This window comes from Polypterus senegalus, chromosome 3, assembly GCF_016835505.1.
Source record: "Polypterus senegalus isolate Bchr_013 chromosome 3, ASM1683550v1, whole genome shotgun sequence".
Lineage (NCBI taxonomy): Eukaryota > Metazoa > Chordata > Cladistia > Polypteriformes > Polypteridae > Polypterus > Polypterus senegalus.
Window position 1 is genome coordinate 303,616,477 of NC_053156.1, and position 14,857 is coordinate 303,631,333.

Consider the following 14,857-nt stretch of genomic DNA (forward strand, 5'->3'; position numbering starts at 1 on the left):
TGCTGGAGCCAATCCCAGCCAACTCAGGGCACAAGGCAGGAAACAAAACCCGGGCAAGGCACCAGCCCACCACAGGGCACACACACACTAGCGTTAATTTAGAATCGACAATGTACCTAACTTGCATGTCTTTGGACTGTGGGAGGAAAACCACGCAGACACGGGGAGAACAAGCAAACTGCACGCAGGGAGGACCCGGGAAGCGAACCCTTAAGGGTCTCCTAACTGCAAGGCAGCAGCGCTACCCACTGCACCACCATGTCGCCCTAGATATATATAGAAATACATATATATATATATATATACTGTATACATATATACTGTATATATATATATTGTAAAATACTCAAGAGGAGACAGCATAAAGTTTTGGGGTCCGCCAGCCCCGTATATTGTGCAGAAATCAAAATCACAAACAAAATCGTTCATAACGCGACGCCGAACCATGGCGTCCGCGGCCATTTTATTGGGGAGGAGCGGAAGTGGAGGAATGCTGGGAAGGACCGTGAGGGAGGCTGGGATTGGTGACGTCAGGGCAAGATGGCGGAGGAAGGGCGGAAGTGCGACTGCGGTCAAAACCCGCTTATGACGGAGGGAGGTCCTTTTTCCTATGAGAAAGCAGGGGGAGAAAGTTAGTACCCCACCATTCCCTGCCGGCGAATATGTTCCCAGGTGCGTTCGAATCCGTCCGCAGCCTCCTACTCGCGCGTGCGTGATAATATATTTATATATAGAGAGAGAGATTTAGATATAGATATAGATATATAGATATATATATATATATATAGATATAAATATATATATAGATATATATAAGTAGATATATATAGATATATAGAAATATATATAGATGTGAAAGGCACTATATAAATAAACTATGTATAAATATATATTTACATCTATCTATATATCTATCTGTACATTCATATATGTATATAGTGCCTTTCACATTTATCTATCTATCTATCTATCTATGAGCCTTTTGTATCTGTTTAGAATGTCTTTTGAGCGTTCTTATTTTTAGTGCCTTTCCTACCTGTATATCTATTAGTCTTTCATATATTGCAGGACTTTTGAGCTGGGCATGTCCACATCTCTAGATCAGCGTTTCCTATAAGAGTGATTCCAGGCCCTTCACAGCCTTTATGTTTCCACACACAAGCATCCTGCAGTCTTCTGAAATCCAAGATATGTGGACTCATTCCCTGGATTGTTCTTTATCAGTATACTGCTGCTGGAGTATGTGAATTTCCCCTTGGGATTAATAAATTATCTATCTATCTATCTATCTATAAACTGCAGCTCCTAAACCCAGAGGCCATTTTGCTGAAGTGGTCTTCACTGATTTCCGCACGGTCATCATTTGGAGCGACCAATCAAATTCACTTCTGGATGTGTCTGGCAACATCACTACAGCTCTTCTGAGTCCACTATTTTACTAATTATTATACAGTGAGTGGTCACAAATCAGTGCCAGAGAGATCTTCTATAAAGGTGATCCTTAAATATCGGTGGCACTGTTATGAACATTTGTGACGGTCCCTTAAATTCAAAGCCGACGGGGGTCCGCGTGCCACTGCCATTAGAAACATAGCAAACTGTGATTCATGGGTGGCAGCCTGTGACCGACTGGTTTACAAACGCCAAGTGGATTTCTATTTGCCATCTGGCTGCTCTACCATAAAGCTCTGATTAATGGGACCGTTGCAGTGATAGTTGCCCTTCTAGAAGTTTCTCTCATCTCCACACGGGTTCCCTGAAGCTCTGCCAGATGGACCATCTCTCTTACCAAGGGCTCTGATGGTTGGTGTGGCTGGACTTACGGCTCCAGGAAGCCCCCCAGTTGTTGTAAACCTGTTTCATTTAAGAATGATGGCGGTCACAGCGCTTTTGGGAACCTTCAGTGCAGCAGGCCCCCCCGCAGCTCTGCGCCACGACACAATCACCGTCTCTAAGCAGGAAAGTCCTTCCACCTTCTGTACAATGGTGTGGGGGTCTTTTGTAATCTGTCCAGTGCATCAAATTGACCGGTGGTGGGCTCCTAAACAAGGTGCAGAAACCCCTAAACGTGGCCAGATGTCAAGTGTCACAGCAGAGGGTCTGAACACTTGTGATAAGGTGAAAGTTCAGGTTTTCATTTTTAATTAAGTTTCTGAAAATTTCAAAGGGGTATTCAGTGTTGCCTGATGACGGGGAAAAAGATGAATTTAAATGATTTTAGCTGAAGGCTGCAACATGAAAAAAAGTGAAGGGGCCTGAAGACCAACAGAGTAGACGGTTCCATATGGACGTCATTGTGACTTACCTGACTGAGTGTTATTTTCCCAAGTTCAGCTCTGATGAAGGCACCATTGGGACCAGAAGTAAGGATTACACTTTGGAGGAAACCCCTGCAGAAATGTCAAAAATAAAGACACGGTTAGACATAAAATAACATTTAGCAGTCATAGAGGAGATAATAAAAAAAAGTAAAAGTCTCTTTTAGCCAATTAAACCCACACAGGTCAGATAATTAGGTACGGCCGATTCTACATGGTGGCCAGCAGGGCTTTATGACATGCCAAACCAACCTGAAAGATTTTTGTCAAACAGACCACTGCAGGAGTTGCCAAAATCAAAGCTTCCAACTTACACAAGCCTTCGACTCGGTGGGACCCTGAAGATGAATTCTGAAACTAGAGGCTGTTGGCATCAGAGGTAACCTACAAGATGGAGCTCAGGAGACGAAGAGCACAGATAAGAGGATGATTTTTTATTTTGTTCTTTATTTCACCTTGTACAATTTCTTGTATTAGGAATTTGTTAGCTTTCCTGTCAATCATGGAGAATCCACTGCATCCACTGAACAGGATCATCTCCAGACAGAGGAGCAGCTTCAGAGACAGACTGCTGTCACCATCCTGCTCCACTGACAGACTGAGGAGACTCCACACTATGACCTCTTATATCACTGAAAGATGCTGAGAAATTAATTCACGCTTTTGTTTTCAGTCGACTAGATTACTGTAACGCACTCCTCTCAGGACCACCCAAAAAAGACAGAAATCGTTTGCAACGAGTGCAGAATGCAGCTGCTAGAATCCTAACTGGGAAAAGAAAATCCGAACACATTTCTCCAGTTTTAATGTCACTACACTGGTTACCTGTGTCATTCAGGATTGACTTTAAAATTCTGCTTATGGTTTATAAAGCCTTAAATAATCTGCTCCATCTTATATATCAGAATGTCTGACACCTTATATTCCAAATCGTAACCTTAGATCCTCAAATGAGTGTCTCCTTAGAATTCCAAGAACAAAACTTAAAAGAAGTGGTGAGGCGGGCAGGCGGCCTTCTGCTGTTATGCACCTCAAATCTGGAATAGCCTGACAAGAGGAATTCACCAGGCTGATACAGTAGAGCACTTTAAAACACGGCTGAAAACACATTACTGTAACATGGCCTTCTCATAACTTCACTTTAACTTAATCCTGATACTCCGTATGTTCAATTCATCATAATAACTATTCATGGTGGCTCTAAAATCCGTACTGACCCCTACTCTCTCTTCTGTTTCTTTTTCCTGCGCCACCTCCACCTACTCAAAGCTTCATGATGCTCCAACAATGACGGATGGATTAAAAGGCAGAAGTCTACGTGACCATCATCATCAAGCCTTTCCGTGAGAACCCTAAATCCAAAGAGGACTGTTTCATTTATGTTAGGTAGAATGCCCAGAAGGGTCTGGGTGGTCTCATGGTCTGGAATCCCTACAGATTTTATTTTTTCTCCAGCCGTCTGGAGTTTTTTTGTTTTTTCTGTCCCCCCTGGCCATTGGACCTTACTCTTATTCGATGTTAATTAATGTTGACTTATTTTAATTTCTTATTGTGTCTTTTATTTTTCGATTCTTTAATATGTAAAGCACTTTGAGCTACTGTGTGTATGAAAATGTGCCATAGAAATAAATGTTGTTGTTGTTGACTCCTGAGCCCGTATGGCAGCATATTCACCACACCCGGAAGTGCAGCCAGAAGTCGGTAATCAACCACCTGGAGCACTTCAGGGTGGACCAAAAAGGGCTCAGCAACCACCACTCAATGGCCAGAGTTGGGAGGAGGAGGACAAATCTTGGAGGAGGGATGGTGGAAGAAGAAGAAGAAGAAGAAAGGAGAAGAGTGTGTTTTGGGTGCTTTATTTGTACTGGGGACTGTGTTGTGCCTGTGGGGATTATGGGGAAGACAGGCACCACAGGTGAAGAGAAATAAAAGTGTATTTATTTTAATGTGCTTCTGGTGTAAGTCTGTGTCGGGACAGGTGCCCATATAGCGCCTTTCTTATATTTTTTATAATTCTTCTGAACTGTAGCGCTGATGTCTTTCACTTGGATGTCATAGATTGCATTGAGTAATTAAAGCTGGGAAGAAATATTAGTTTGTGTGTTCACATTTAAGGCTGTAAAGCGAAAACAATGGGAATATTTCGAGGGGGGGGGTTCTTTTCTATACCCACTGTATATACCCACATATATACAGTGTGTGTGTGTGTAGATGCACACATACAACTCACTGGCCACTTTATTAGGTACAGCGGTTCATCTGCTTGTTAACACAAATATCTAATCAGCTAATCACATGGCATCAACTCAATGCAATGTAACCTGTAGACGTCATGAAGACCACCTGCTGAAGTTCAAACCGAGTATCGGAATGTGAATGGAGAGGCGTTGAACATGGCGTGCTTGTTGGTGCCAGATGGGCTGTTCTGAGTATTTCAGAAACTTCTGTTCTCCTGACTTCTGAGTATCCTTGTCCTTCCCTTCATGACCACAGTGTCCCCATCTTCTGACGGTTACTTTCAGCAGGACAACATGTTGGGTCACAAAGCTCAAAGTGGTCTCTTGAACATCACAGTGAGTTCACTGGACTCAGATGCTCTCCACACTCAGCCGATCTCAATTCAGTAGAGCACCTTTGCGATGTGGGGGAACAGGAAATTTGCTTCATGGATGTGGAGCTGACAAATCTGCAGCAACTGGGTGCCTGTCATGTCAATATGGACCAACACCCCAGAGGAATGGTGCCAGCATCTCGTTGAATCAATGGGGGTCTGAGCCGATAGTAGCAGGGTGTACCTAATAAAGAGGCCGGTGAGTTTATATATTGTAAGAGAACAGACAGACCGTGATGAAGAGTTGGGGTGCCACCCTGGTGACTCCCTATAACTGGAATGCAGCAGTGCAAAGAAAAACGAGTAGCAATTACAAAAATGTCTTTTCAGATGCGAGTTCCAAAGTGAACTGTTTTCAAAATGGCTACACTTCCAGTCATAAGTCCTTCTAGCAGGAAGAGGTGGATCCAGGCAGAAGGACACCAGAAGTGACACCAGTGTGTGTGTGTGTGTGTTACTGGCAATGTATGAAAAGCAGGCACTGTATAGAAAGCTTAGGTAATACAGTCTTATGAAAAAGTTTGTGAACCCCTCTCAGCCTGCATAATAATGGACTCTCCTTTCAACAGTAAAGATATCAGTGGTGTGTCTTTCATTTCCTAGGAACATCTGAGTACTGCGGTGTTTCCTGAACAAAGATTTTTAGTGACGCAGTATTTAGTTGTGTGAAATTAAATCAAATGTGAAAAACTGGCTGTTCAAAAATGTGGGTCCCCTTGTCATTGTGCTGATTTGAATGCCTGTCACTGCTCAATGCTGATTACTTGGTGAGCTCCTTAAGCCTTGAACTTCACAGACAGGAGTGTCCAATCATGAGTGGTCAAAGGTATTTATGGTGGTCAATTACAAGTTGTGCTTCCTTCGCTTTGACTCTCCTCTGAAGAGTGACAGACAGCATGGGATCCTCAAAGTAACTCTCCAAAGATCTGAAAACAAAGATTGTTGAGTCTCCTGGTTTAGGGGAAGGCTACAAAAAGCTATCAGAGGTTACAACTGTAAGGAATGGCATCAGGACATGGAAGGCCACAGGCACAGTTGCTGTTAAACCAACCCAGCAGGTCTGGCAGGCCAAGAGTGGCATATGTGCAGGATTGTGAGAATGGCGACAGACGACACACAGATCATCTCCAAAGACCTGCAAGAACATCGCACTGCAGATGGTGTATCTGGACATCGCTCTACAATTCAGCACATCTGTATGGCAGGGTGATGAGAGAGAAGCCCTTTCTGTACTCACAGCACAAACAGAGTCGCTTGTTGTATCAAATGCTCATTTAGAGAAGCCAGATTCATTAAGAACAAAGTGCTTTGGACTGATGAGACACAAATGGAGTTATTTGGTCAGAACAAAAAGCACTTTGCATGGCAGAAGAAGAACATCACATTCCAAGAAAAACACCTGCTGCCTCCTGTCAAATGTGGTGGAGGTCCCATCATGCTGTGGGGCTGTGTGGCCAGTTCAGGGACTGGGGCCTTTGTTAAAGTTGAGGGTTGGATGAATTCAACCCAAGATCAACAGATTCTTCAGGATAATGTTCAAGCATCAGTCACAAAGTTGAAGTGACGCAGGGTTGGATATTCAAACAAGACAACGACCCAAAACACAGTTGGAAATCTACAAAGGCATTCATGCAGAGGGAGAAGTCCAATGTTCTGGAATGGCCGTCACAGTCCGCTGACTTGAATATCATCGACAATCTATGGGATGATTTGAAGCAGGCTGTCCATCAAATTGAACTGAACTGGAGAGATTTGGTATGAAGAATGGACAGAAACACCTCATCCAGAATCCAGACACTCATCACAGGCTACAGGAGGACAGCGTCGAGAGGCTCAAGGGAGCAAAAGGAGGCTCAGCTAAGTATTGATGTCATATCTCTGTTGGGTTGCCCACATTTATGTACCTGTCTAATTTTGTTATGATGTATATTTCATATTTTCTGTTAATCCAATAAACTTAATGTCACAGCTGAAATCCTACTGTGTCCATAAGGCATGTCAGATATTAAAAGGAAGTTACTACTTTGAAAGCTCAGCCAATGAGAAACAAAAACCCAAAGAATTAAGAGGGCTTCCCAAACTTTTTCATATGACTGTATGTAGAATGCCTGGCATTTTTGAGTAAAGTATGAAATATCTGAATTATTTTAATATTATATATACTTTCCCTATGCATTGTATAGAATGAGAAATGCTATTTAGGCAAAGTATTAAAAGAGAGTCATGAAAAGACGAATATGAAAATGAAAGAAATACAAAATAAAGTATAGCTCTTTCTTATTGAGGAAAACAAGACAAAATAAAATATGAACTTTCAAGGAAGGAAAGAGTTTTATTTTATGCACTTAATTGTCTTTAGGAGTCCCGTCTGGGTTCGCTCCCCGTGTCCTCCCTGTGTGGAGTCTGCATGTTCTCCCCGTGTCTGCGTGGGTTTCCTCTCACAGTCCAAAGACATGCAGGTGAGGTGCATTGGCGATTCTAAATTGTGCTTGGCGTGTGTTAGGTGTGTGTGTGTCTGCGCCCTGCGGTGGGCTGGCGCCATGCCCGGGGTTTGTTTCCTCCCTTGCGTCCTGTGTTGGCTGGGATTGGCTCCAGCAGACCCCCGTGACCCTGTAGTTAGGATATAGCGGGTTGGATAATGGATGGGTGGATGACTTTCTCACAAAAAAGTAAATCTTGAAAAGAGAGTCATGAAAAGGCCTTCATTAAAAAAATGTATAAATGATAAAAGAAAATATCAAATATAATACAGAAGTTTCTTACTGAAAAAAAAAACTTGAGAAAAAAAATTTACTGTAACATTAGAAATGTCATTATCGGGAGTATTTTATACTTTGACGGTTTGTCTTTTGGCATTGCATACAATGCCTAGGAAATGTGTGACATTTTAAATCGTTTCATACTTTGACATCCAGTTTTCAGTTTTCGGTATATTGCCTGCTTTCATACATTGCTGGTAACATATACTGTACATGTATATGTGTGTATACTGTATATGTATTTGTATGTGTATATATTGTCAGGGATGCCAGGGGCCATGACCCGGCCGGGATGTCATGAGGGACCGGATGTGGGTCTGTGCCCACCCTGGATCACGTGGGGGTCGCCTTCCTGGTTGTTTTGGGGGCCACGGGTACAGGGCATGGAAGCTCCACCCTGTAGGGGCCCGTGGTCACCGCCAGGAGGCGCCCCAATGCCTTGGGGACGTGTTACCCCAGCACTTCCGCCACACCAGGAAGTACTGGGGGGAAGAATTAGGACGGCACCCGGAGAGCTGCCAGGAGGACAGCCGGCACTTCCGCCACGCTGGGGCGTGGCCAGAAGAGGAATGCCGGGAACACCTGGGGCTCATCCGGGGACTCTATAAAAGGGGCCGCCTCCCATCATTCGAGGCTGGAGTCGGGAGGAGGAAGGACGAAGCTCAGGAGAGCTGTGGAGGCGGCCAGAAGAAAGGCATTGTGGCCAGGATTGTGTGATTGGGGTAATTGTGCACGTGACTGGGGTCTGAGTGACCATTGGACTGTGTCTTAGTGACATCATAGTTGTAAATAATATTGTAAATAAACGTGTGGTGGTTGAGAAACAACATGTCCGCCTGTCAGTGTCCGGGCCGGGTTCACAATATGTAAATATATTATCCATACACACACTTACATAAAGTATACAATGTAAATATGTATATATGTGTGTCTGTTTATAAACTGTATGTGTGTGTATATTACTGTATACCTGACCGGGACGCCCAGGAAGACCGGAGGAGGGCTTACGCCTCCCTCCAGACCATGTGGGGGTGACCACCCTGGTGGCTTTGGGGACCACGGGAACAGAGCTTGGAAGCTCAATCCTACAGGGGCCTGTGGTCACTGCCAGGGGGCACCCCAATGCCTTCGGAGCCCTGGACCTCAGCACTTCCGCCACACCTGGAAGTGCTCCTGGAGCACATCTGGGAGGGGATTAAAGGGGCCGCCTCCCTCCATTGGCTGGCTGGAGTCGGGTTGTAGAGGACGGAGAGAAGTGGAGGCGGTCAGAAGACAGAGAGAGGCATTGTGAGAGGCCAGGACTTTGGGGTGATTGGTGCTGCGGCTCTGGGTTGGGTGTGTTCCACCTGTAAATAGTCGTGTAAATAAAAGTGTGTTGGGTGTCTGCCTGCCTGTGTCCGGGCTGTTCTCCACAACACACATACACATAAAGTATACAATGTAAATATATATATATATATATATACTAGACATTAAGCCTGTTACAATAGATAGATAGATAGATAGAGTGAAAGGCACTATATAATAGATAGATAGATAGATAGATAGATAGATAGATAGATAGATAGATAGTGAAAGGCACTATATAATAGATAGATAGATAGATAGATAGATAGATAGATAGATAGATAGAGTGAAAGGCACTATATAATAGATAGATAGATAGATAGATAGATTGAAAGGCACAATATGATAGATAGATAGATAGATAGATAGATAGATAGATAGATAGAGATAGATAGATAGATAGAGTGAAAGGCACAATATATATAGATAGATAGATAGATAGATAGATAGATAGAGTGAAAGGCACTATATAATAGATAGATAGATAGATAGATAGATAGATAGATAGATAGATAGATAGATATGAAAGGCACAATATGATAGATAGAGTGAAAGGCACTATATAATAGATAGATAGATAGATAGATAGATAGATAGATAGATAGAGTGAAAGGCACTATATAGATAGATAGATAGATAGATAGATAGATAGATAGAGTGAAAGGCACAATAGATAGATAGATAGATAGATAGATAGATAGATAGATAGATAGATAGATAGATAGATTGAAAGATAGATAGATAGATAAAGTGAAAGGCACTATATAATAGATAGATAGATAGATAGATAGATATTTTTTATTTTTAAAATGACCTTTATTATGAACAATAACAAAATATACAGTCATAAGACAAACAATCCCAATATTCAGGATATTAACAAAAAAGTCTGTATCACACAACCACCATTACTCCCCCTTTACACTCCTCCCACTCTGCATATTAATAGATTATTTTAATATTAAAAATTAAACTTTACTTCGTGCAACAACAAAAAAAAAAAATTGAACACAGCAGTAGTATGCAGTTAATAAATATGTTGCATTACTCCACTACTATTGCCCCGTGCACACTTCTTACTCCACACATAAAGTACAGAATTTCCATATTAAATAAGTAATTCATAATTTGTTCATTAACCCACTATTCCCTTATACATGCCTCCTGATTCACACATAAATAATAAATAATTGTCCATAATAAACACACAATTCATAATCAGTTTACTCCACCATCACTCCCCCTGTACTCGTCTCCTACTCCGTACATCGCTCTCCATTATACACACAGCATTGTATTCCCCAGGAGTCTCCTATTCTGAGCTTTCAATCATCCAGTATTTAAATATTTTGAAGGACATTTAAAGAAGTCACCACCCAGTCACCAGCTTGCCCTTCTCAACAGAACACAAAGCCCCCCCAAGCCCCCATAAATCACAGAAGGTCTGCATGTCTCCAATGAGTTGATGGTAAGTGAACTCCAGCTTCAACCGGCACTTCACCAGCACTTTAAACATCAGGAGCACATCGGTGGTCTTTGAGTTTTTTTCTCTGTTCCTCCTGGTTTTGAGGATTGACAGTTTTGCTTGGCCCAGTAGATAATTTCCCAGCACACACTTGTTTCTCTGTCTCTGAGTATACTTAATACCAAAAATAAATCCAACAGTTGACAATGACAGTCCTATTCTATCCAAAAGTATCTTGAGAAATATAAAAAATGGTTCGAGCCGTTTGCAGTTAACAAAAAGATGAAAAACAGTCTCGCTGTTGACAAAGGACAACAATCTGATGTTCCTGGTGAAATAACCGATAAAAAGGAGTTGGTGGCGAGAGCCCCATGAAGAATCCTCCATTGCAGGTCGCCAATTCTTTTTTGCAGTGGTTGTTTATAAAAAGTTCTCCACGCTGGAGTTTCATTCACTCCAACATGCAGTTCTTGTCTCCAGCGTGTGTCTGGCAAGTCTCTAAGAAATTTATAAAAAGTCACCTTAACACACACCTGGTAGAGCTCATTTTTTCCCATCGTGTCAAACTGCTTGTCTATTAAGTTGCCAAATTCAGAATGGAGCCTGGATGGTCAGTGCAGTCTGTGACGTTGGGTTTGACTTGGATGACGAGTTCTGTGACATCTGAGTTGAAGATCGGATTGTCGGAGAGACGCTCTGGCACAGTGACCCTGCGCCTAAGTTCACCAAGGCCTCCTTAAACTGGCACAGAAAGTGGTGTACAAGACGTTCAGACCTCACGCCCAGGACCGATGTGAGGTGTGCTGCGGTGTGCCATGTGCTAGTGTGGTTATTTAAAAGATGGCCAATCTTCGTGATTCCACTTTTAATAAGGATTGAGGTGAAGTGACAAGAGAAGAGCAGAGGAGATTTCAACACATTATTCCTAATCAGAGGTTCCTCTAAAAAACAATGAAGATTGCCAAAAACAAAACGAGATCTCATAAGTTTACTATGCCAAGTAAGCAACATTGACTGATAGAATTTTGGCAAAACTGATAAAGTTAGTTTGGAGACGTCTAAGAGGAGTAGCTGTTTGTCAAATTTTAACTCGCTCACTTTGTGTAAAATTACAAACGCCAGGTCTCTCCAAGGCAGGCCGTCTGGACCATAGAACAGCCTCTGCAGCGTCTGGAGCCTGAAGGCCTCGATTTTACTTCTGACGTCAATCAGTCCCTGCCCTCCTTCTGCCACTGGTAGGTGCAGCACACCTCTCTGGACCCAGTGTAGACTGTCCCAAAAAAAGTCAAGGATGATCGTCTGTACGGATTTGATCAGAGCTACTGGTGGATCAGCACACCTGAGCTTGTGCCAAAACATGGAGGCAATCAAGTTATTCAGGATTAACACCCTGCCTCTACATGAAATGTCCCTCAGAAGCCACTTCCAACGGTTCAGCCTTGCTTGGATCAGATCTGTCCACCCCACCCAATTTTCTACAGCAGTGCCATCTGTGCCTAAATACACCCCCAGGTACTTAAACACGTTTCTATTCCATTGGAGGGTCTCAGGAAGAGCTGGAGGAGCGAGTCCCCAGTCACCCAGCAAGAAAGCATTGCTCTTGAGCCAATTGACTTTCGCTGGCGTCAGTTTTGAAAACGTCTAAGCAGTTGACTAAAGTGTTTACCTCAGATGTAGAAGACACAAAGACAGTAATATCATCTGCGTGAGGCAACGACCTTAAAACAAGCAGTGGGGCAAACTGGGATGCTGAGACCAGAAAGACGACGCCTGAGCTGCTCTAGGAGGGCTCAATTGACAGAGAGTAGAGCATCCCTGAGAGTGGGCAGCCCTGGCGAATACCCCTGGTGACAGAGAAAGGGGCTGTTGTGGCACCGTTAATCTTCAGAACGCCATATATATTTGAGTAAAGCATTCCAATGTATTTGGAGAAGGAGGACCCAAACCCAAAAGCTTGTAGGACTCTGAACAGATATTGGTGATCCACTCTGTCAAAAGCTTTTCTTGATCCAATGAGATCATTCCTGCCTTTAAACCGAGAAGCTTTGAAGTCGTAATCAGGTCTCGCACCAGAAATATATTGTCAAAGATGGAGCGGTCTGGCACACAGTAGGTCTGATCTGACCTGATGACGCACCCCATTACTCTACGCAGGCGAGTAGCCAGAGCCCTGGACAGAATCTTATAATCCGTACATAAAAGGCTAACAGGACGCCAGTTCTTGAGGTCGGACAAATCTCCTTTTTTTGGGAGCAGAGCAATAACAGCCCGCCGACAGGATAATGGCAGTTCATTGTTCATCATGCTCTCTCGAAGACTGCCAATAAATCCGCACCTAATAAATTCCAGAATGTCTTAAAAAACTCGACCGTCAGGCCGTCTATGCCAGGTGACTTTCCTGTATTTAGTTCGCTGAGGGCCGTAGTCAAGTCCTCTAAGCTGAGGGTTGTATCCAGAAGCTCTTTTTCCGTTTTGGGGATTTGTGGCAGGTTGTCTAGGAGGCTCCTGGTCTCAGAAGAATCTTCTGTTGTTTCGGCACAGAACAGCTTTTATAAAAATCATGAGCAATAGCTCTGATGGCCTCAGGCTCCTCGATGATGCGCCCATCCTCATTTTTCAGAGCGTGAATCACTTTACTCTGTGATCTTTTCTTTTCAAGTCCAAAAAAAAATTGAGAAGGAGAATCCATTTCGACCAACTCCTGAATTCTTGAGCGCACAAGAGCACCATGCACCCGTCTGTCCAATAAGTCCATGAGATCTTGTTTTTTTGTTTTTAGATTTTCAAAGACGCCATCGTTAAAAGAGCTGTCTAAAGACGAAGAAAGCTCTAAGATGTCCTCCTCCAACTCTGCCATTGCCTTCCTCATATTCTGAGTTGCATTCTGCGTGTATTGCTGACACAGCACTTTGATCTGAGTTTTGAACAGTCCCACCACTGCCGCAGAGATGAAAAGGAACTTGTCGTCAACCTCCACCTCTTCCAGAAGAATTCAAAAACTTCAATGAAACGGAGATCTTTCAGTAGGCTGTTGTTGAAGTGCCAGTATGACGGAAAGGAAGATCGAAATGGAAGTGAAACTTTGAGAAGGACAAGACTGTGATCAGAAAAGCCAGAAGGATGAATGGAGCAGTTCGCTATAAGATTGCTGTGGTGATTCAAGCAATACACTCTATCTAGTCTCGCCATGGAGATCGAGCCCCCCGAACCCTTCACCCACGTGTACTGGCGAATTCCTGGGTGTAATGCCCTCCAGACATCAAAAAGGTCGGCCTTGCTGAGGACTGACTTTAAGTGAGCCGCGGAGCTGGGGTGAGGCTCCAGGCCATTTCTATCTAAGGTGGCGTCATCTGTGCAGTTAAAATCTCCCCCCACAAAACAAGATCTTCATCTTTGCACTGCACAAGTAAGTCATGGAGCAAAGAGAAAACAGCAAACGCTCCCTTCCTTCATTGGGTGCATAAACATTTATGAAGACCCACGTTGTGCCCCCTAAGCAGGCTTCCACTTTCAGCAGTCTGCCTTTAACTACCTCTGTCACGCTAGTCGAGTCGGGTGAGAAAGAAGTAGAAAACAGAATGGCGACCCCGGCACTAACACTCGACCCGTGGCTCAAAACATCTGTCCCTGCCAGCCTCTGTGCCAGTCTGCCTGGTTAGCAGGGTCTGTGTGAGTTTCTTGTAAAAAAATAACACTAAGCTCCTTATTAAGTAGATAATCAAACACGCGACCGCTTGTTGTCATGTCGACTTCCATTGATGTTAATTGTGCCAAAATTACACAAAGGCATGAAAAAGCAAAAAAGAAAAGCAGTCACCAAAAACAACTTTAAAAAAGACATGGAAGGACGTGTCCAGCAGTACATCATACTGGCTTGGGATTTAAGGATCTTTTCACCCTGCTCATCACATTTTTCAGCCGCACAGCTTCAGTTCTCTTAAGGCCTAAAGCTGTAGCCTGGCGTAGGACCCCCTTAGCTGAGCTCAAAACAGTTGGAGATCGGGAAATGGTGACTCACATTCACACCCCTCTTGCCCTAAATTTTACAAAACGGATTATGTTGTCGTTACTGTAGCCACCACGGAAGCTCAGCTGAGGTGACAGATTGGACCTCACTGATGTCCCCAGCCACCGCCTTCATCCTGACTCACAATACCGACGTCTGCAGGCACCTCAGGCTCATCTTGAACATTCTCTGAGTCGTCAGCTGCGGAGACTGAGCTCTCAACTTTATTGTGTTTAAGTGCAACACCGCTACATGCGGACCCGTCTTTCCTTTTTCTTGTCACAGGCTTTACCCACTCTGTGTCATCCTCCATTTCTTGAACATTGCTCGCTGTTGTCTGCTGAGGTGCTC

At 43.5% G+C, this 14,857-nt stretch overlaps 1 protein-coding gene across 2 annotated transcripts in view; it reads right to left on the reverse strand.

The window, feature by feature from the left end:
• ephx2 (epoxide hydrolase 2, cytoplasmic) overlaps positions 1-14,857 on the reverse strand; it is a 134,783-nt gene that overhangs the window by 103,035 nt on the left and 16,891 nt on the right. For both annotated transcript variants that reach the window (XM_039749523.1, XM_039749522.1), the window contains exon 2: positions 2,306-2,390. In XM_039749523.1, coding sequence (XP_039605457.1) covers positions 2,306-2,390 — 85 coding nt within the window. The remainder of the gene's footprint in view (positions 1-2,305; positions 2,391-14,857) is intronic.